Raw genomic sequence first — 20,250 nt, 5'->3', positions numbered from 1 at the left:
GGGATGCCATATTCAGTTTTGGGTGCTGCCCTTTGGTCTGGCCACCACTCCCAGAACTTTTTCCAAGGTAATGATGGTAGTTGCAGCAGAGGAGAATGGATGGAATTTTAGTATACCAGTATCTAGACAACTGGTTGATTTGTGCCAAGTCGTTGTAAGAGAGCTACCTGGTGACTTGCAAGGTTATTTCCCTGTTGTGGGAGCTCAGCTGGGTGGTGAACCTTGCCAAGAGCAGTCTTCAGCCTACTCTGTTGCTGGAATACCTGGGGGTTCAGTTCGACATGAAGCAGGACAAGGTGTTCCTGCGGGAAACTTGAATTCAGAAGTTGCAAGCTCAAATCTGTCTGTTGTTGAACACTCTGTGCCCGACCGTTTGGTCTTTCCTGCAGGTCCTTGGCTTAATGGCGAAGATTCTGGAAGTGGTACCATGGGTGATGGCGCAAATGTATTCTCTTCAGCGCTCCCTGCTTTCTCGGTGAAATCAGCAGTTTCAGGACTATTCGATTTGGCCCTACCTGCCAACAGAGGTCTCCTCCCAACTGCAGTGGTGGCTGCAGGTGGATCATCTATGGAAGGGAGTTTCCCTATCCCCACCGGACTGGCTAGTACTGACTATAGATGCCAGTCTCCTTGGTTGGGGAGCTCACTGTCAGGAACTGACAGCGTAAGGACGCTGGAGTGCAGAAGATACTCTCTGGAACATTAATTGACTGGAAGCCAGGGAGGTCTGGTTGGCATGTTTACAGTTTGGTGACAGGCTGCAAGGTCCATTGGTCTGAATAATGGACAATGCGACGACTGTGGCTTACATCATTTGGCAGATACCAAGAGCCAACAAGTGGCGCAGAAAATAGATCAATTTATGGAATGGGCAGTGGTGCCTTTCTAGATGATCTCAGCCTGTACATTGCAGGCGTGGTCATTGTTTAAAAAAAAAAAAATTCCATCCTAGAAGCACAGTTCAGATGTATTCCACATATTAAAAAAGGTGGAAAGAAGGCAAAATGATTACCAACATGGTTAAAAGGGGAGGTGAAAGAAGCTATTTTAACCAAAAGATCTTCATTCAAAAATTGGAAGAAGGATCCAACAGAAGAAGTAGAATAATACCTAAGCGTTGGCAAGTTAAATGTAAGATCTTAAGACAGGCTAAGAAAGAATTTGAAAAGAAGTTGGCCGTAGAGGCAAAAACTCACAGTAAAAACTTTTAAAAATATATCCGAAGCAGAAAGCCTGTGAGGGAGTCAGTTGGGACCGTTAGATGATCGAGGGCTTAAAGGGACACTTAGAGAAGATAAGGCCATCGCAGAAAGATTAAGTGATTTCTTTGCTTCGGTGTTTACTGAAGAGGATGTTGGGGAGGTACCCGTATGGAGAAGGTTTTCATGGGTAATGATTCAGATGGACTGAACCAAATCACGGTGAACCTAGAAGATGTGGTAGGCCTGATTGGCAAACTGAAGAGTAGTAAATCACCTAGACCAGATGGCATACAACCCAGAGTTCTGAAGGAACTAAAAAATGAAATTTCAGACCTGTTAGGAAAAATTTGTAATCTATCATTAAAATCATCCATTGTACCTGAAGACTGGAGGATAGCTAATATAACCCCAATATTTAAAAAGGGCTCCAGGGGTGATCTGGGAAACTATAGACCGGTTAGCCTGACTTCAGTGCCAGGAAAAATAGTGGAAAGTGTTCTAAACATTAAAATCACAGAACATATAGAAAGATATGGTTTAATGGAACAAAGTCAGCTTGGCTTTACCCAAGGCAAGTCTTGCCTCACAAATCTGCTTCACTTTCTTGAAGGAGTTAATAAACATGTGGATAAAGGTGAACCAGTAGATGTAGTGTATTTGGATTTTTAGAAGGCATTTGACAAAGTTCCTTATGAGAGGCTTCTAGGAAAAGTAAAATGTCATGGGATAGGTGGCGATGTCCTTTCGTGGATTACAAACTGGTTAAAAGACAGGAAACAGAGTAGGATTAAATGGACAATTTTCTCAGTGAAAGGGAGTGGGCAGTGGAGTGCCTCAGGGATCTGTACTTGGACCGGTGCTTTTCAATATATATATCAATGATCTGGAAAGGAATACGATGAGTGACGTTATCAAATTTGCAGATGATACAAAATTGTTCAGAGTAGTTAAATCACAAGCAGATTGTGATAAATTGCAGGAAGACCTTGTGCTGATTGGAGCTACCAATAATGCATCAGCCCCAAAGTTGGCAGGAGTCTCTTTCTTAGCCCCCAAGCTATCCAATCTCTGAGGGACATGTCTACCATGCGTTTTTCCACAATCTTTCTAACATTTAGCAGAGGAAGGAAAAGCGGGCATCTATACATCCTATACAATAGTTTATACATTAATTCTACTCTGGTTGCAAGGCAACACTTTGCGTGCCTCCTTCCAAATTCTTTTCTAATCTCTTCCTTGAAGGGCGAACCATATTTCATCTGCGCTGATCCAGTTTTTTAATATCCTGCAATGATAATGGTGACCTCCCTAAGATTCTCTTAAAATCCAGTATATTACAAATCAATAGGTGGCTGGCAACACATTGACTTTTATTAAATCTATAAAACACTAAATTATTATGGACTGGCAAATGGGCCTCTGACCAAAACCATGCTTCCTTTCTAATTAATGGTATTATAATATCTTTATCTGAGCCTAGAAACCTATAAAGTCCCATGTTCAGTAAGAAGCGAGAACGATCTTCTATAAACTGAAGCTACTTAGGCTGATGAAATTTTTGCTCCCTTCCAACTTGTTTAGGATAGTACTCCAGTCTTTAGTCTTAGGTCATCTAGACTATTGTAATAGTTTGAATGGGCTTTCCAAACAACTTATTTCAGGTACTAGAACCAGTCTAGCATTCTGTGGCCAGATTATTAAGAGGGGTTGCTCTTCACAAACATATTTCTTTTATGCTGTTATAATTGCACTGGTTGTTTGTATATTGAAGATCTCAATTTAAACTGCTAGTTCTGATTCACAAGTTGCTATGCTTTGATTATCCCTATTCAGTGGTTTGTAAGCTGAGTTGGTATACTCCATGTGCTCTATGATTCACTGGAACTCATTTACTTGCAGTTCCATGAGCTAGGGAGTATAAATATCAATTGACCAAGAACATGGCATTTTTATATGCTGTTCCGTCTCTCTAAAATCAGCAGCTGATTAACTTCAGAGGAGGAATTTGACCTGAAACATTTTAGGAAAGGTGTTAAAGTACTGTTTTTTAAATTACTTTTACATTTTATAAATGTATTTATGTGGTGTGTTATGCATTATGAATGTTTTAACTTGTAATCCGGACTGAACAACTTTGTTGGATGAACTAAATATAAGCTGTTTTAATAAATCCTCATTTCATTGGGCTGTCAAAGGGGCAAGAGGCTTCCTTTCCTCATGGATTTTGATGGCCTTGTACAATGGAGATATAATTTTAAAATCTTCCTCCATATTAATAGTCTGTTTTATAGAGGAAATGCCTTACTAAGATTACAATGCATAAAAAAACCCAAAATACAAGTCATAAACATACAATTTTTAAGTATCTATTTAAACAAATACAATAGCATTAGCACATTTTCCACTTTGGAGTGCATATTTTTGGTCCATCCCACCTCCTCTATTTTTGAGTGTACCTCTCTAGTCCTTACATATATATCCCAAGACTCCACCCTCAGGCCAACTTCATTTTTCATAGTTCAAATGAGACCAGTCATTTTTGTTTCATAGTTGACTCACCAACTTGTCTGGCAGTCCATCAGTCCCCCATTTCTGTATTGAATGTAAAAACAGATATACTGAGATTATCTTTTAAAAGAGATATGGGAGAAAGGGAGTCACCCTGAATGTTAACCCTTTCAGAAGACCCACCAGATCTTAACCGTGTGAGCAACAATGGAATTGGATCTGAGCACCGCCCTGACATGTGGCGAAGGGGGTAGCATCAAAAAGGACAGGTCAACCCCTTGCCAATCTGACCTCAAGAGACAGCCAGAGAAAGATGTGATTCCTATTTAACCAATCTTTCAGATGTGCTAACTTGGATGCCCAATAATAACCAAGCAAGTTAGGGAGTGCCACTCCACCACTCAACTTAGACCTCCATAGCATGGTTAGTTTCAAACCTTAAGCAACAAAAAAACATAGTATAGAACAATTTTTTGTGTAAGGTGCTAGTACACACACCAATTTTGAAAATGATTTTTGTAAAATTCTATTTATCAGGAGTGTGATATCTATTTTTATCTTTTTTATCTTTTCTTATCTTTTTTATCTTTTTTTATATATATATACCGCATCAGCAAGCCTGACAACGGCAGTGGACCCACTTGCCGTCCGGACTTCTCGTCATGTGCGGCAATTGTTTAAATCTTATTAAAGTATTTCTAATAAAAAGCAACTCGTTAAATATCCTCTAGATCCCGTTTTAAATGGAAAAAACGCATCAAGAAAGACCGCACTGTCCCAACTAACACCCGACAACGGCCGGTGTTTCGCGATCAAAATCGCTTCATCAGGAGTAAATGTTCACAATTTCTTCGTTGCGGCTGATGCTGTAAAAAGTCAAGAGGACACTATAGTATCAGCTCCGATAAATACAAAAACAAATACTTAGCTTAGTGTTGAATGTAGCACCGCAAACCTTTCTGTAGGACCTGATGGTCTCTCAGTTTTTTACAGCCGTACGGCCGTACGGCCGTACGGCTGTAAAAAACTGAGAGACCATCAGGTCCTACAGGTCCTACAGAAAGGTTTGCGGTGCTACATTCAACACTAAGCTAAGTATTTGTTTTTGTATTTATCGGAGCTGATACTATAGTGTCCTCTTGACTTTTTACAGCATCAGCCGCAACGAAGAAATTGTGAACATTTACTCCTGATGAAGCGATTTTGATCGCGAAACACCGGCCGTTGTCGGGTGTTAGTTGGGACAGTGCGGTCTTTCTTGATGCGTTTTTTCCATTAAAACGGGATCTAGAGGATATTTAACGAGTTGCTTTTTATTAGAAATACTTTAATAAGATTTAAACAACAATTGCCGCACATGACGAGAAGTCCGGACGGCAAGTGGGTCCACTGCCGTTGTCAGGCTTGCTGATGCGGTATATATATATAAAAAAAGATAAAAAAGATAAGAAAAGATAAAAAAAGATAAAAATAGATATCACACTCCTGATAAATAGAATTTTACAAAAATCATTTTCAAAATTGGTGTGTGTACTAGCACCTTACACAAAAAATTGTTCTATACTATGTTTTTTTGTTGCTTAAGAGTTTATTAGACAAAACAAGTGCTTTGGTTCTTTGTGTTTTGCTTAGTTTCAAACCTTGCCACACAAATCTATTTCACCATTAAGGTTGACAAAGAATTTCATGGGCTGGAAGAGGTAGATCAACCTAGGTAGAATATTCATTTTGAATATCCCAGTTCTTTATATGTGGATTCTAAAAATCCAGGTCTCTTGTTCTTCTCCTAGGACAAGCAGGATGGTAGTCCTCATATGTGGGTTTCATCATCTGATGGAGCCCGGCATGGAAAACTTTTATCAAAGTTTCTAGAAGCTTTGACCAGCAAACAGAGCATGCCCAGCCTGCTATTATCCACGCGAGGTCCCCTTCAGTCTCTTCTTTTCCGCAGTATAGTTGCCTCGCAGTTGGTGGAGCTCTTCAGTTTCCTTGTTTTCTCAATTATTTTGTTTTGATGAGTGTTTCCTGAATTCCTCATCGGGTCCCCCTTCGCTGTCGGTGCCTGTACGGTAGGTTATTTCTCTGCCCTTTTTTCCAACTTTGTGATGGATTCCTCTCGCATCAAGGTGACTGCCAGTCATTGACCGCATGCTGGGTGTTTTTATGGCATCGACCAGTTTTTGTCGGTGACCCCAGTGCCTGTGGACAGTGTCCATAATGGAGACCCACATGAGGTTTGCATCCTCTGCCTGGGGGCCTCACATGCCGTCCACGGGTGCCATCTTTCAACTAGTTTACACCCAAAGGGTATCTAGCGTGCTTCGATAAGATGGAGAAACTTTTCGGGGCTCCGAAGTCTGCTCCCTCTATGCCTGTCAGTTCCATCGACATCGAGAGATTGCAGAGAGATGTTTGATATGCTTCCCCTAGCAGTCCCTCTCGCCAGTACTTCCAAGGATTGAGGGGATGGGGATAGATCCTCGATCTCCCCTCTCTCCAGGACATCGGGAATGTGAGCTTGCTCTGTACAGGGGAAAGACCAGGCTGAGCACAGACTGAGAACTTGCAAACATCGACACCGGTCACTGTTGACTTCCGGTTCCGGAGCGGCATCAGCGGCAGCCAGGCCACTATCGAAGCGGCACTGGCTTTCGGAGGCCCCATCCTCCTCTGCCCCGGTAGCCCTGGGTGTTCCCCACTGACACCAGTGTTGGGCACCACGCCACCTCAGAAACCTGAGGAAGAACTGGTGACACTTCGTCCCCCTCCATCAGTCCTAGCCACTCTGGACTTTCAGGAGGAGTTGGATCGCAGAGTGCAATCCGCGGTGTTAAAAGTGCTCCAAAGTGTTGAGCTGCCAGTGTCACCGGTACCCGAACCTCCGCCATCGATGCTAGCACCATTGCTAGAGCAACTGGACATCCTCTTGGGCGCCCTTCTGATGCAGGCGGTGCCTGAGGGACCTTCGGTTCCCCAGCGGCCACCAATGCCCTCCGCCGGAGCGATCTCAATTCTCGGATCTGAGGAGGAGGAAGATACGGCTGATACCATGTTTCCTTGCCCACTGTTCAGACCAACAACCAGGTAGCGATGTGGCACATCAACAAGTAAGGAGGTACCGGATCACTCCTCCTCTGCCAGGAAGCTGTCCAAATTTAGTCCTGAGCCCAGTCCCAGGCAATTCTGCTCAGGGTGGTGTAGTGGGGTTGGAAAATGTGATGGTGGATCGCCTGAGCTAAGTATTCTACCCCCACGAGTGGTCCCTGGACCAGGCGGTGGCGACTCGCCTTTTCCGCCTCTAGGGGGGAACTGGTCATAGATCTTTTCACCTCCCTCTACAACAACAAAGTGAGAAACTTCTGTTCCCTTCACTGGAGAACTGGGAGCCCAGTCTCAGATACCTTTGCCTGCCTTTGGGGCAAGGGTCTTTTGTATGCATATCCTTTGCTTCCACTGGTGTTAAACTCCTGAAGCTCCAGCAAGACGGGAGGGGGGAACCATGATTCTCGTGGTCCCCCAGTGGTCGGGACAGGCTTGGTTACCAATTCTTCGGGACCTCTCCATCAGGGAACCGATCAGTCTAGGGACCTCCCCTGATCTGATGACTCAGGATTGAGGTGCCATCCCAACCTCCAGGCACTGTCACTGACGGCCTGGATGTTGAAAGTTTAGTCCTGTGGTCCCTTGTCCTCTGAGGACGTGTCTCATGTCCTGGTGGCTTCTCGAAAACCGTCCACCAGGAAGTCATACACTTTGAAGTGGAGGAGGTTCTCAGTTTGGTATGAGAGACATGGCTTGGATCCATTCACTTGTCCTACTCCCAAGTTGTTAGACTACTTGTTATCCCTCTTTGATGCTGGTCTGAAAACCAACTTGGTCAGAGTGCACCTCAGTGCTATCTGGGCCTATCACCACGAGGTGGATAATCTGTCGATTTCCATGCATCCTGTGGTGAGTAGGTTCATGTGGGGTTTGCTTCAGCTGAAACCTCCCCTGCAGCCTCCTGTTTTGTCCTGGGATCTTTACATAGTTCTTTCTCGTCTCATGCAAGATCCCTTCGAACCACTGCGTTCCTGAGAGTTGAAGAACCTGACATGGAAGGTTATCTTCCTGATTGCAGCTCCTTCAGCACGCCTAGTTAGGAAGCTTCAGGTATTGGTGATACATCCACCTTACACAGTTTTTCTATGAAAGGGTGGTGTTTTGCACCCACCTTAAGTTCCTGCCCAAGGTGGTGACTGATTTTCATCTCAACCAGTCAATTGTCCTACCTATCTTTCTTCCCAGGCCACATTCTCACCACAGTGAGCGGGCTGTACACAGCCTGGATTGCAAAAGAGCCTTGACTTTATATCTAGAGAGAACAGCAGGCCACTGACAGTCCATGCAACTCTTTGTCTCCTTTGATAAGAACCGATTGGGAGTTGTGGTAACCAAGCACAGATATCCAACTGGCTGGCAGATTGTATCTGCTATGCACAGGCGGACCTTCAGCTTGGAGGCCACGTCAAGGCTCATTCTGTCCGTGTGCTGGTAGCTTCGGTAGCCCATCTGCATGCAGTTCCCGTGGCTGACATTTGCAAGGCAGTGACATGGAGTTCCCACCACCCGTTTGCGGCCCATTACTGTTTGGATAGAGATAGCCGTAGGGACAGCAACTTTGGTCAAGCTTTCTTGCGGAACCTCTTTCAATAAGAGACAACCCAACTCTTTCTGCCTGGAGCCCTCTTTTTTCGGGACAGGCTTCTCCCTAGGTTTTCCACACATCTGCAGTTGTTGCACCTGTTAGTGTTAGGTTCGGTGGCAGTAGATCTATATCAGTTTAGGAGTAGCCTGCAGCTTGGTATTCACCCATGTGTGAGGACTACCATCCTGCTTGTCCTAGGTGAAAGCAGAGTTGCTTACCTGTAATAGGTGTTCTCCTAGGATAGCAGGATGTTAGTCCTCAGGAAACCTGCCCACCACCCTGCAGAGTTGGGTTTCTATTATATTTGTTTTATTTTATTGTAAGGGGGATTATGAGTGGATAGTGGCATGCTGGGCATGCTCAGTATGCCTAGTCAGTTATAGAAACGTTGACGGACGTTTTCAGTGCCGGGCTCCATCTGATGTCCTCCATGTGTGAGGACTAATGTCCTGCTAGTCTAGCAGAGCCCATGTTTACAGGTAAGCAACTCCTGCTTTCTGCAATTCAGTTTTCCTGCTGCCTTGACCTATGGTCTCATTCTCTTCTTCCCAATCTATGATGCCAACTTCTGAAAGTGAAGCCTTAACCAAGTTCAGCAACATCTGGTTCACTAGAAATTTCCATTGTTCTTATCTATTAATAGTTTCTACTGTGCAGTCTTTTACCTTTGGCCTGCTCTGATAACTAAACTGCTTACATACAAAATTGCCTTCATATTGATCAAAATTTCTCCCTGTTTAGATATCAGAGAGGGTCAATTGCATCCTTGTTTCAACATCAAGGGCTTCAATTATGAAAAAATGCGTTGTCCACAATGTATCCAATCTAAGAAACCTTTGTTGAATTCACCAGAATTCAGTTGCGAACAGGAAGTACCACTGAAGCCTAAAAAAGGCTTTTTCCACATCTAATACTAATAACCCGAGAGCTTATTTCTCCTAGCCAGAGATATGTTTGCTGTAGAGATCCTGCCGTTCATGAAACCAGTTTAGTCATCCTTAACAGCATAAGAACATAACATGCCATGCCTCTGCAGCCCCCAAATAGGAGTTATCTTTAAAAAAGATAATGAGTTTTTCTTTGGGATGTCTGGAGAGAGAGACCACAGTCATTGGTTTCAAAGGTACTGTATGTGGAAGGAAAATGTCCATCACTGATTGACATGACTTCTGCTACAGTTGTCTGGGACCAAACCATGACCATATCAACTGTTATGATTGTGGACGATGTCCCTGTGGACCCAAAGAGCTTGAGGGCCTGGAAAATGGAGGAATTGCATAAGTCTCTGAAGCATTAGTCAATGGTCCTCCCGATGTGCAGCCTTATCTGCTTCACTGGGAATGGAGCTGAGCAGGAGCGACCCCAGAGGACCCCAGCCTGTTGATAGAACAGGCTGGATCCTCTAGGGCAGTGGTTCTCAACCAGTGTATCACCAAGTGGTGTAAGGAGCTGGTACTTAAAATTCCTCATCACCGTTCCCTATTGCTGCTTTTCCTTCAAACCCAGCAGCCACTGCCACTTCCAATCCAAGCCAGAAATGTTGCAGACATGCTGTATCCTGCCCTGCCATCCTGCTGCATCGGTCCTAAACACCTTACCATCAGGGCAGGTAGCTCCATTGTCTATGCATTGTGCTGCGTTACTTCCTGTACAGCTGTATGCAAGCCTATACATATTTTTGACAGGGGCAGAAGGAATATAATACCCCTACCTCCACCAATTACCAGAGACCTTACTCCACCAAAACTAATGGAACAAGGGCTAGGCCTGGAGACTCCAGATCCCATTTGTTTCTGGTACCACTGATATCCAATCAGATTCCAATTTAAATTTTGGAGAGCCCAGAAGATGCGAAAGATTCCATTCTGGTATCAGAAGAGGATGTTTCACTGCCCATGCCAGGTCAAAGGGCTCATCAACCCCATCATCCAGATAGAAGATTCTTTACCTCTGTGGTGGCTAAGGATAAGGAGAGTAGTTTCCAACCTCTCCTTTTCAGCATATCAGATTTACTTCTGTTAAGAGAAGTCCCGGTATCCCTGATCTGGGTGGATTCTAGTCCAAGAAATGTGCTTGCAGAGAAGATCAACCAGTCAATGGATGGTCCTCCAAGAGTATTTCTCTGAGATGAACAAGGACCCTTTGTCAGTCTCCATCATTGGGGTCCTAGATCAGTGTTCTTATATCTCTCGGCTCTGAAGAGAAGTCAACAGGGGTCCCTTCCGAATCCTCTGAAACACTTGTCTCCCCTGGAAGACCTTTCTTACTCCAGGTTTCTGAACAAGCTGGGAAAAGCACTCCGAGTTAATATGCATGGAAACAAAGATTCTCGTGCAAAGGTCTTTGGTCTCCTCCAGTTTCTGAAAATCTCAGCGGAGCTAGCAGTAATCCTGATCCATAGTATTCTGCAAAATTACAAGCCAGGATGTAGGAATATCTGGTTTGCTGCACCCCAATGGCAAGGAAACTAAACTTTAAATACAGGGTGCAAAACTCCGGTGTTTGGAATCCTACAATTGTCTCATCTATCAGTTGTGGTGGAATTGGCTCTTCAAAGATGTCCGAGACTATCCTTTTTACTCATGGTGGAATTTGTTTTATTTAAATCTGATGCTGTCTTTTCTGGTCTTTTTGAAAGATAAAAGATAAGTTTCTGGATGTTTACAGAGTTCTCAGATATCTAAAAGTAACTAATGTCGTTAGGAAGTATAATAGGCTTTTCATAGTGTTTGGAGGTGGTCATAAATGGGAGGCAGTTTCCAAGTCATCTTTATCACCATGGATTAAGGAGATGATTCTTTCAGGTTACTTGCTGAAAGGCAAGTAGGTAGGTATCAGTCTCTTCGTGCTCATTCGATGAGGACTTATACTTCCTCATGGGTGTAGACAACTGCAGTTACTCTGAAAGATATTTGGACATTCCTGCATTTGTTCAGTAAACATTACAATGTGGCTAGAGATGCTAAGACAAATGTAGCTTTTGGAGCAAGCCTTCTCATGGCAACCTCCACACATTAAGAAGTGGCTTGGGCATTCCCCATACGTTTGGACTGATGTAGCAGGATGTTAAAGGAAAAAATTGGTCTTGCCTGTTAACTTCATTTCCTTGAATCCTGCTACATCAGTCCAGCACCTATCTGGGAGGTCAGGGTCTGCAGCTTGTGCTTGTTCTTGTTCAAAGCTTTCGGGTGTCACAAGAGTCTTATTTCTGTTGCTTCTCCTTGCTTTGGAGAACCTGGGGTATTTGTGTTGCAAATGTTCCCATTCTGTCCTGCTAGTGGGAGGGGATTTTCTTGGAGGATTTTCTCCTCTTGTTTAAAAAAAAAAAAAATACTGGTTATTCCATTGCTTTGTCAAAAATATACTGGCAATTTATTGTGCTGAACCACTACTAATACCAGTGATATCACTGGAAAAGGTTTGTCTGCATCTGCTGCTAGACTGGTATAAACACATGAGTCTGGACTGCTGTAACAGGATTCAAGGAAAGGAAATTAACAGGTAAGACCAAATTTCTTCTCTTTTTTTCAGTGGTTTGTTTTGATTGTCTTATTTCTGTTTTTGTTCTTATATACCACCTTATTCCTCTAACAGAACATCCAAAGTGGTTTACATTCTAGTAGCAATAAAACTATAGAAGTACATTGTTTTCAAAAGACAGAGCAGCGTTTCCCAACCGGTGTACCACAGCAGGTCCCCCCTCACTCCCAGATATTTTTAAAAAACACTCTCATAATCCTTCAACCGCAGATGTAAGTGTGGGTGCACATGCACAGCAGGAAGCAGACTCACGGCCCCTGAGGGATCAGTCTCATGGCCTGCAGGTGAGGGAGGCTGTAGGAAAGAGTTTTTGAGCTGAGGGGGAGAGGGAAAAAGAGCACTGTAAGAGGAAGAAAATGACTATACTATATCTACCACTGTAAGAGGGGTACTTTCAACTCAGCGTGGGTTTTGGGGGAGGGAGAGCGGTGTTAAATTAGTCTTCCTAGGGTGCTACAGATCCTTGCATTGGCCCTGTTACTGGTGGCAATTGGAGGAGGCCAAGAGCACATTAATAATGTGCTGGGGCCAATGAGGTGTGTGTTGTGCGGGGAGGGGGAAAGATGAGGGGTGCGGGTCTAGTGTGCCACATTTTTTTTTTGTTTGTTTATGTAAGTGTGCCTTGGGCTGACAAAGGTTGGGAAACACTGAGAGAGAGAGAGGTCTGCATTCTGTTCATGTCCACAGAGCAGAAGGCTTTATCTTGTAGACTTTCTGAACATTTGTGCTTACAAAGGTTGAGGCATGAGCTTCATTTTCCAGGGAAACTTGTTACTTTTCCACCACTTAACAAGATCTCTAGAAAATTGTTTAATATCACCCTTCTTTCTGCTTTAAATCGTAATGTAGGAAGACTTACTACCATTTTAAAATCATGTCACTAATGGCCCTGCTTTTCCTAGCACTATACAGCACACAGTTCTAATAAGCTGGCAGAAATAAGGTTTACTCAAGAATTGTTTTAAAAGATTGCCGAGAACACTTAAATACCATTTGTTATTTCAGTTTGGAAATGAGGAAAGTAAACTTTTCTCACTCAGAAGACTCTGTGGTATTCATTTTGTTACAAAAGGTTAGGATGATTTACCCTCACATTTTCTGAATTGTGATTCAATCTTGCCCTTGGTCCAATTTCCATAGAAACAGTACCCACCTTTAAAAATAAATCCCCAGGGGCATTACTAGACTGATTTGTGCCTTTGAGCATAGAAGCCCAATAAAAGCTGCTTGGGGGTATGTACATCGTGTCTTATAGCCTGCCACTGATTTGTAGAAGCACAGAAAAACGGCATGTGAGAAGAGGACTGTTTCAGAGCATGGTTGGGAAATGACTTTATGTTCAGTGTTTGAACTATTCATAAGGAGAGTGGTGGAGCTCACCCTAAAGTGAGCAGTGTTTGTTGTGCGTGGAGATTAAAGGTGCATCACAATCATCAGAAGTTGACAGATTTTAAGGCCTGTCTGTATTAGTGTGGATAAATGCTTATTCTTCTGAGAGCAGTGCAGAGAAGTCAAGTGAAACCTGCACTTTCCAACCTCTCAGGTGGAAACTAGCTTGTGTCTTATTGCTGTTGCAGGAAGAAGAGCAGGATGAAATCCCTGAGCTGCCAGATCCAGATGTGGAGTTGGGCATTTTGCCTCGAGAGATCCGAAAGCTGGTGGAGAGGAGACAGCAAGTGAAGCAACTGATGAAACAGGCAGACTTGAATCCTGACCTCCTCTTACAGGTAGGGTTGGAGACTGTCGCACAGCTCAGCACTGGAAGCTCTAAGAACCAAAAGAGTTGTACCCTTTGAAAGAGTTCACAGAGGAGATTCTCCAGAGATGGAAAATGACAAAAAAAACCCAAACTTTGAATTCATTCATTTCATTTATATTCCACCATTATTTTGGTGGGAAACATCCAGATTTAGCAACAGCAGTAAAAACAGACTCATTAGAATTGTGAGCAACAAAAAGGATTAGGAGAGGCCAGCTGGTAACTCAGCTCTTGTCTTATGCAGAATATCTGCCGTCATATCCTCAATGGAAAACTGCAGAGACGGTATTTTAAAAATATTACTGTGCTGATGCTTTGGGTTCTACTGATACACAGTAGTTTCTTTCTTTAGGTTGCCATATTCTGCTTTCTAACATAGAGATAAAAGCTAGCATAAAGTTGATGATGAACCTTTCGGTTAAACTCTTAATACATTTGTGACGAGCTTTCCACAGCAATGTTCCTTTCTGCATTGACCTGACGATGGAAGCACAGCGTTGGAAAGCTCGTCACAAATGTACTAGGTGAGTCCAATAAAAGGGTTTTGCGTACAGCTTGTTTGTTGATTTGTTTCATTTCTTTCTTTAGGATGGCAAAGCAGGAACCTGAACACACATTAGTGATTCATTTCTAAGAAAGGTTGAGTTGGTTTGCTGGTAGAATGAGAGAAGCCTAAAACACTAAACACATCAACTGATATTGAAAACCACTTTCTTAAATTTGAGAGAACCACATTTCTGTGGCTGGCTGTCAGTTTTTAGGGTGGTGATTAGCTGCCTTTGGACAGTTGATGACACAATAGAACTAAAAACAATTGCTGGTGCTTAGGACCTGTGAAAATTGGGTTTTATGTGCACTGTGATTCCTTGTTTGCCCTGAGACATGTTTTCTCCAGAGAGCATGCAGGTGGTATTTTGTCCTTTTTAGAACTAATTCACACTGAAGCTTGGGATGTTTGTAGCTCAGAATGAGGCTTGGACAGCCTATCTTCCAGTATCCTTAGGGAGCTGTACGACTGTAACATCCTGCAGTGTCATTTATTATATATTTTTAAAAAATGGATAACCCACTGCATCCAAAGTTCTGCATGGTGAACAATTGTATGTTCATAAATGCTTAAAACCAAATCAATATAAGATAAATATGACAAAAACAAGAAGAAGGTGGAAGTCTTGGCACTAAAAGAAAGTTATTACTGGTCAGAGAGATGTTGCCAGTACTTTGTGCTATTACTTTGTGTGATTGGTCCTTCAGATACAACCTACAAATAAGCTCTGAAGTTGCTAGTACTTTCCAGTCTTAGCTGGGAGTACAAAAAAGACCAGATCTGTGACCCGAAGTCTGGTTACAGCTCATGTGAACAGCCCTTTCTTGACCTCCCCAGGCACTGAATAAGTATGGTGAAAAGTGTCTAGCTAGAATTTACTGAATGAATCCTTAGTTATTTTACACAGTGCTGTTTACAAAGTGAGTCTTTACATTCACTATTCCTGCTTTTTGTTGTTAAACTCTTTAGATTGTTAGCTCACTCTGTCCTGCAACTGATTGATGACCTCAGAATTTCTTTTGCTGTATGTTATCTGTAGATGTATTTCTAGGATTTGTTGGTTTGGGTGGATGGGGGGTCTCGCTGTCCCTAGAAACCACCAGAGGCTAGCATGCAAGTGTAACCCAGTTGGCCGGTTGGGAGGCTACTATTATAGGGGCACAGATAGAGGTGGGCCCAAACAGAGTGTCCACAGGGTTAACCCTATGTGAATGTTAGGGTAGCGCTAAGGTATTATGTGACAGGGCCTGAATAAATAATGTGGTGTTCATTTAGATTGCTTTCTCAAACAGTGATCCCCCACTGTTACTCAGAAAGTAATTAGATTACAGGTAACTAGTCACTGTGACTACTATAGTTACTGTAACAGCCCTGTTATGGAGCCAATAGTTTGGAGCGTTGTGCAGAGTAGTACCATAACAAGGGTAATTATATCCATGACTGGTAACCAAGGGAAAAAAAAAAAAAAACTTCTCACAAAGAGTGTTACAGCTTCGACCTTCACGGGAAGGGGGGAATGTAATTGCATCACTTGAATAGAGCCCTAAGCAGTTAATTAAAAAGCATGAATAGTGAACGGAAGCCCTTGCTAGGTTTTAAATGCATGCATGTGAATTTCTACACTCGCTGCTTTATCGAATGCTTGGAACCATACAGTAGTGCCAGTTTTTGGGCACTGGAGAAAATTGTATAATTGAACTGAAGAGTAAATTCCTTTTAGTTTTGTTATGTTGAAGCCAAACAAATGGAAGAACAGAAAAAAATTCTGAATAATGCTGCGGTTAGGATCTTTAATAATTTGGTAACCTTTTTAAAAATGTTGTGAGGGGATGTGACAGGAGTAGGTAGTGCAGGAAATGATTTGTATTAGCTAAGACCTTAATCTGACTAGGGCCCCAGGGCTGGTGCAAGAATATTTGTTACTTTAAAAAACATTTGGATTCTGCATACCGTAAACTCTCTAAGCAGATCACAATTTACATTCTGTAATTTGGCTGCTGTTAGTCCACTTGAATGCACAGAAATAAAAGGTTAACAACAAAATATATATATAAGGTGATACTTTTTTTATTGGACTAACTTAATATCTTTTAAGTTAGACCAATAAAAATGTATCTCCATATATATATATATATATATATATATTTTTTATTTTTTTTTGTTAACCTTTTATTTCTAGTGGACTAACATGACAGTCAAACTACAGAATTAGAAGGGACATTACTGCTGATGGATGATTTAAAATGTATTTATGTGTAGTATGGGTCAGAAAACTGACTAAAACTGTTCCCTTTCTTTCCTGATCTTAGTGCATGGTTGGTGATTTGTTGGCTAATTAGGATAGTTACCAGTATTCCTCCTCTTTTTTTGTCCCCGTTGTAGTATGACATCCGACAAAAGGCGCTCAAACTCACAGCTAACAGCATGTACGGCTGTCTGGGGTTTTCCTATAGCAGGTTCTATGCCAAGCCTCTGGCTGCCCTGGTGACACAGAAGGGGAGAGAGGTAAGCTTTCTGTAAGAAAGGTTTGCTTTCCTTCCCACCTCTGAAGTAACTTAAAATCAAATAAACTAGAGACTACTTTTCTATCAGGTGTGACTGAATAGTCAGGTCACTGAGAAATAAGCAGTATAGCAGAGGAAGAGAAGTACTGAATCTGCAGCAGATTTGTAAGTTCCATGAAGAAAAAAAACTTGGTGATGCTGGTTTGGTAATTGGTAAGAAGGCAGAAAAGGATTAATGGAAAGAAGTGTGTAGTGCAAGAAGACTGCAGCTATATAAAAGATAAATAATATTGTTAAATTTAACAAAATTAAGATATTGTTCAGTAAAGAGAAAGTGACATTTGTAATAACTGGAAGCAGTATGTGCAATGTTTTATTCCAAGCACTAGATACCCGCTTGAGACTGTTCAGGTTCATACTACACACACAATCTTCCCCCATGTGGCTGATACAAAGGTTGACTGTTGCGTCTGAGTTCTGGGCTATTAGGAGCCACCTATAAAGATCCAAATACAGGATCTGTTATCAAATGCTGCACAAAGAGAATCTAACCTACACTTAGATTTTCTTGTGTAGCATTTGAAAAAAAATGTAGTAATAATTTTCAAGGGTTTCATCGCTTTCCCCATCAGTCCTAATAGAACAATATAGTTAGATGGTTTCCAATACTGAGGAGCCATACATACGTATGTGTTAAAGCAATAGCAAATGTTTATGAAGTGCCTTATTGAGTTAAAACAGAACAATACAGGGCAGATGCTACTTGTATATTTTGTTTTCCTCTTCCCCCAGCCCTTAATTCTCTGATGAATGCTTGCATGCATGCTTACATGCACCTTGTGTATAACTGATTGATGTTATAAACCAAGTCTGTGTGAAATGTGTAACCATCCCTGGTTATCTAACTCATCTCAATGTATTATGCTTTTATTATTTTAAGAATTTGTATTTTATTTTAACTATTTTATTAAGAATTTTCAAATACACATCAAGAAAAAAAATCTTGAACAGAAATAGACATATATCCAGCATGTGAGAAAATAATAAACCAGAAGGAAATATTAAGAAATATATAGCCTGTTCATATTGGCCAATTCTCCGTTAAGTCTTCAATGCAAAGGATGAGGGGTTCCAGAATTAAAATATTTGAGACAGAAAAAAAAATACAATGACTAGACCACAGTTTCTCAAGAGAACTTTTCCTTAGTTTTTCAAACATTTTGGCTGGAGCTTAAGTTTTCAAACTATTTTTTGATCTCTGATTTCTTGCACATGGAAATATTGGAAACAGTTTTCTGAAGGGTGCAAGATACTTTTTGAAGTGCATGTTGAACTTTCATTCTGCTCCTTCTGCTATCAGTATGTTGAGCACATTAACTGCAAATAAAGATCCAGGGATTGGCACACGTCCCGCTCCCTGGCCTGTGGTAGATGAGGGCAGTTTGGCTTGATTTGGCTTGGCTTTCTTTGCATGTCTGCATCCCTTTTGTCCAGTTACCTTTATATAATGTAGCTTCAAGCTAGGAAGTTGTTGGCCTCAGAGATTTAAATATTCATAATTATGAATTTTCTTCCTTTTGATAGCAATTTTCAAAAGGTATTTACATGGGTAAATGGCTATCTGTGATAAAAGGGCTTTTTGAAATGTGTCCACCTTCCCTGTGTTTTAAAGTAGATGCATTGCTTCACAGTGTGTGCTTTTTCTTGCATTTAGTGGTGTTTCCAGTGATGGGGATAGGGTGAGGATTGCAACAATGTGCCTAATTTGGGCAAAATGTAACTGCAGAAAATGCAGGTGTATATCTCTGTGGGGTACTTTATCTTTAGGCAGTTTTGAAAGAAAAAGTAGGCTTTTATTTTTGCTTTGCGAACTGGTGTAAAGACTGAGGAAAAAAATTGGTAGTCTTTGCAATTCTCTCTTCTGTAATGGCTGTAATAGCTCACTAGGTGGCGATAGACACCTTGCAATCATTAATCAATTAAAAAGTTTTAAACCTAGTGTTTTGTGCTTGGGACTTGGGGCATATTTTGGAGCAGATGTCAGATGTACATAAAACAGATTCCTGCTTTATTATGCATTCCCTTAAAGTTTCTATGCCTTATATGCCATTCTTCCCACACTCATTCCCTTTCTGCATGATCTTACGCTTCTCTCTTTGTAACTTCTCAAATTTTCCAAAGTTTTTAATGTTGCATAATGCCACCAGAAAATAAATATTGGCAATGAGGTCAGGAGGTATCAGCCAATAGAACAAGATCCCTTTCCTGACAAGGAAAAAAAAGTGGGGGAATTAGTAACTGAGTGACATGATATAGGAGATCTCAACCCAGTCCTTGGCACGCACCCAGCCAGTCAGATTTTCAGGATATTCACAATGAATATGCATTGCCTCCATTGTTTGCAAATCTATCTAATGCACATCCATTGTGGATATCCTGAAAACCAGACTGGCTAAGTGTGTTCTGAAGACTGGGTTAAGAGCCACTGTCATAGCAGATGACAAAAAATAATGTTTATGAATGTTTCTTATAATCCCCACTGAACATTGTATGGAGGAGGGGGAATATAAATGTATTTAAATAAAATAAAAACTGGTCCTTCTAGTCTGCTCAGTTCTTGTCCACACTTCTAGAGATTCCTTCCAGCTGCCTGCCATAGAACATGACCACTTTTAAAATCTCTTCTTATCCAAGACAGTTTTTGTCATCTTCCTGTTATGTATTTAACCAGCTTGGGCAGAACAGCATATAAAATTCTTCCACTTAGTTCATTCCCAGCACCTCTTCTTTCCCATGTCTCTACAAAGCTTTGTAATAGTCTAAATAGCTACCAGTACTAATGTGAATGCTGCCCAAACATCTGGCTTCCTAAATGCCCCGTACAACCTGCCTTGCAAACAGATGCTGCTATGTGAACATGAAAATAAAATTTCACCAAAAATAGCAAAGCAGATATTTAAAGATTTACTTAAAAAGACCTCATATGATAAGGCACTTAAACTGCACCATTGATTGTGGTGTCTTATGTTTTATGAATGAAATGAGTGCCTGTTTATAATCATTGGCTCAGGGTGGATTAAATGTCCAAATATCCCAGGTAAATTTTTTTCACATTTTAATTGTTGCAAGTAAAATGTCCTTAACTGTAAATCAATATAGTAATCAAAGCTTGACATTTATCTTGAGATCTCTAGAAGACAAATTTTAATCCAAGCTAGTAAACAGTACTCTGGATTCACAGGAACAGACCAAACATTCAAGTGTTGTCTTGTAAATCACCCGATGCTGCGGCATTTTGGATTCCTCTTCAGTAGACAACCTGAGTGAAAGCTCTGATCGTATCCTGGAGCAAAGCAAAAAAGCAAATGCCAGCAATGCAAAATAATAAGAGGTTGAGACATCTTTAAAAATAACTAGTTGGGAAAACTTACAAAAAGGCAACAATCATGCTCACAAAACTGAAGTACATTAATATTAACTAGTAGAGGTTTGCAGCATAACTT

General features: G+C 41.6%; 1 protein-coding gene across 3 annotated transcripts in view; it reads left to right on the top strand.

The window, feature by feature from the left end:
- Positions 1-20,250, top strand: part of POLA1 (DNA polymerase alpha 1, catalytic subunit) — a 1,013,915-nt gene that overhangs the window by 315,277 nt on the left and 678,388 nt on the right. For all 3 annotated transcript variants that reach the window (XM_029603088.1, XM_029603086.1, XM_029603087.1), the window contains 2 exons: positions 13,515-13,664; positions 16,626-16,748. In XM_029603088.1, the coding sequence (XP_029458948.1) occupies positions 13,515-13,664; positions 16,626-16,748 (273 nt within the window). The remainder of the gene's footprint in view (positions 1-13,514; positions 13,665-16,625; positions 16,749-20,250) is intronic.

The sequence above is a fragment of the Rhinatrema bivittatum genome, chromosome 5 (genome assembly GCF_901001135.1).
Source record: "Rhinatrema bivittatum chromosome 5, aRhiBiv1.1, whole genome shotgun sequence".
Taxonomy (NCBI): Eukaryota; Metazoa; Chordata; class Amphibia; order Gymnophiona; family Rhinatrematidae; genus Rhinatrema; species Rhinatrema bivittatum.
Note: the sequence above shows the minus strand (reverse complement) of the source record. Positions and strands in the feature narration are given on the sequence as shown.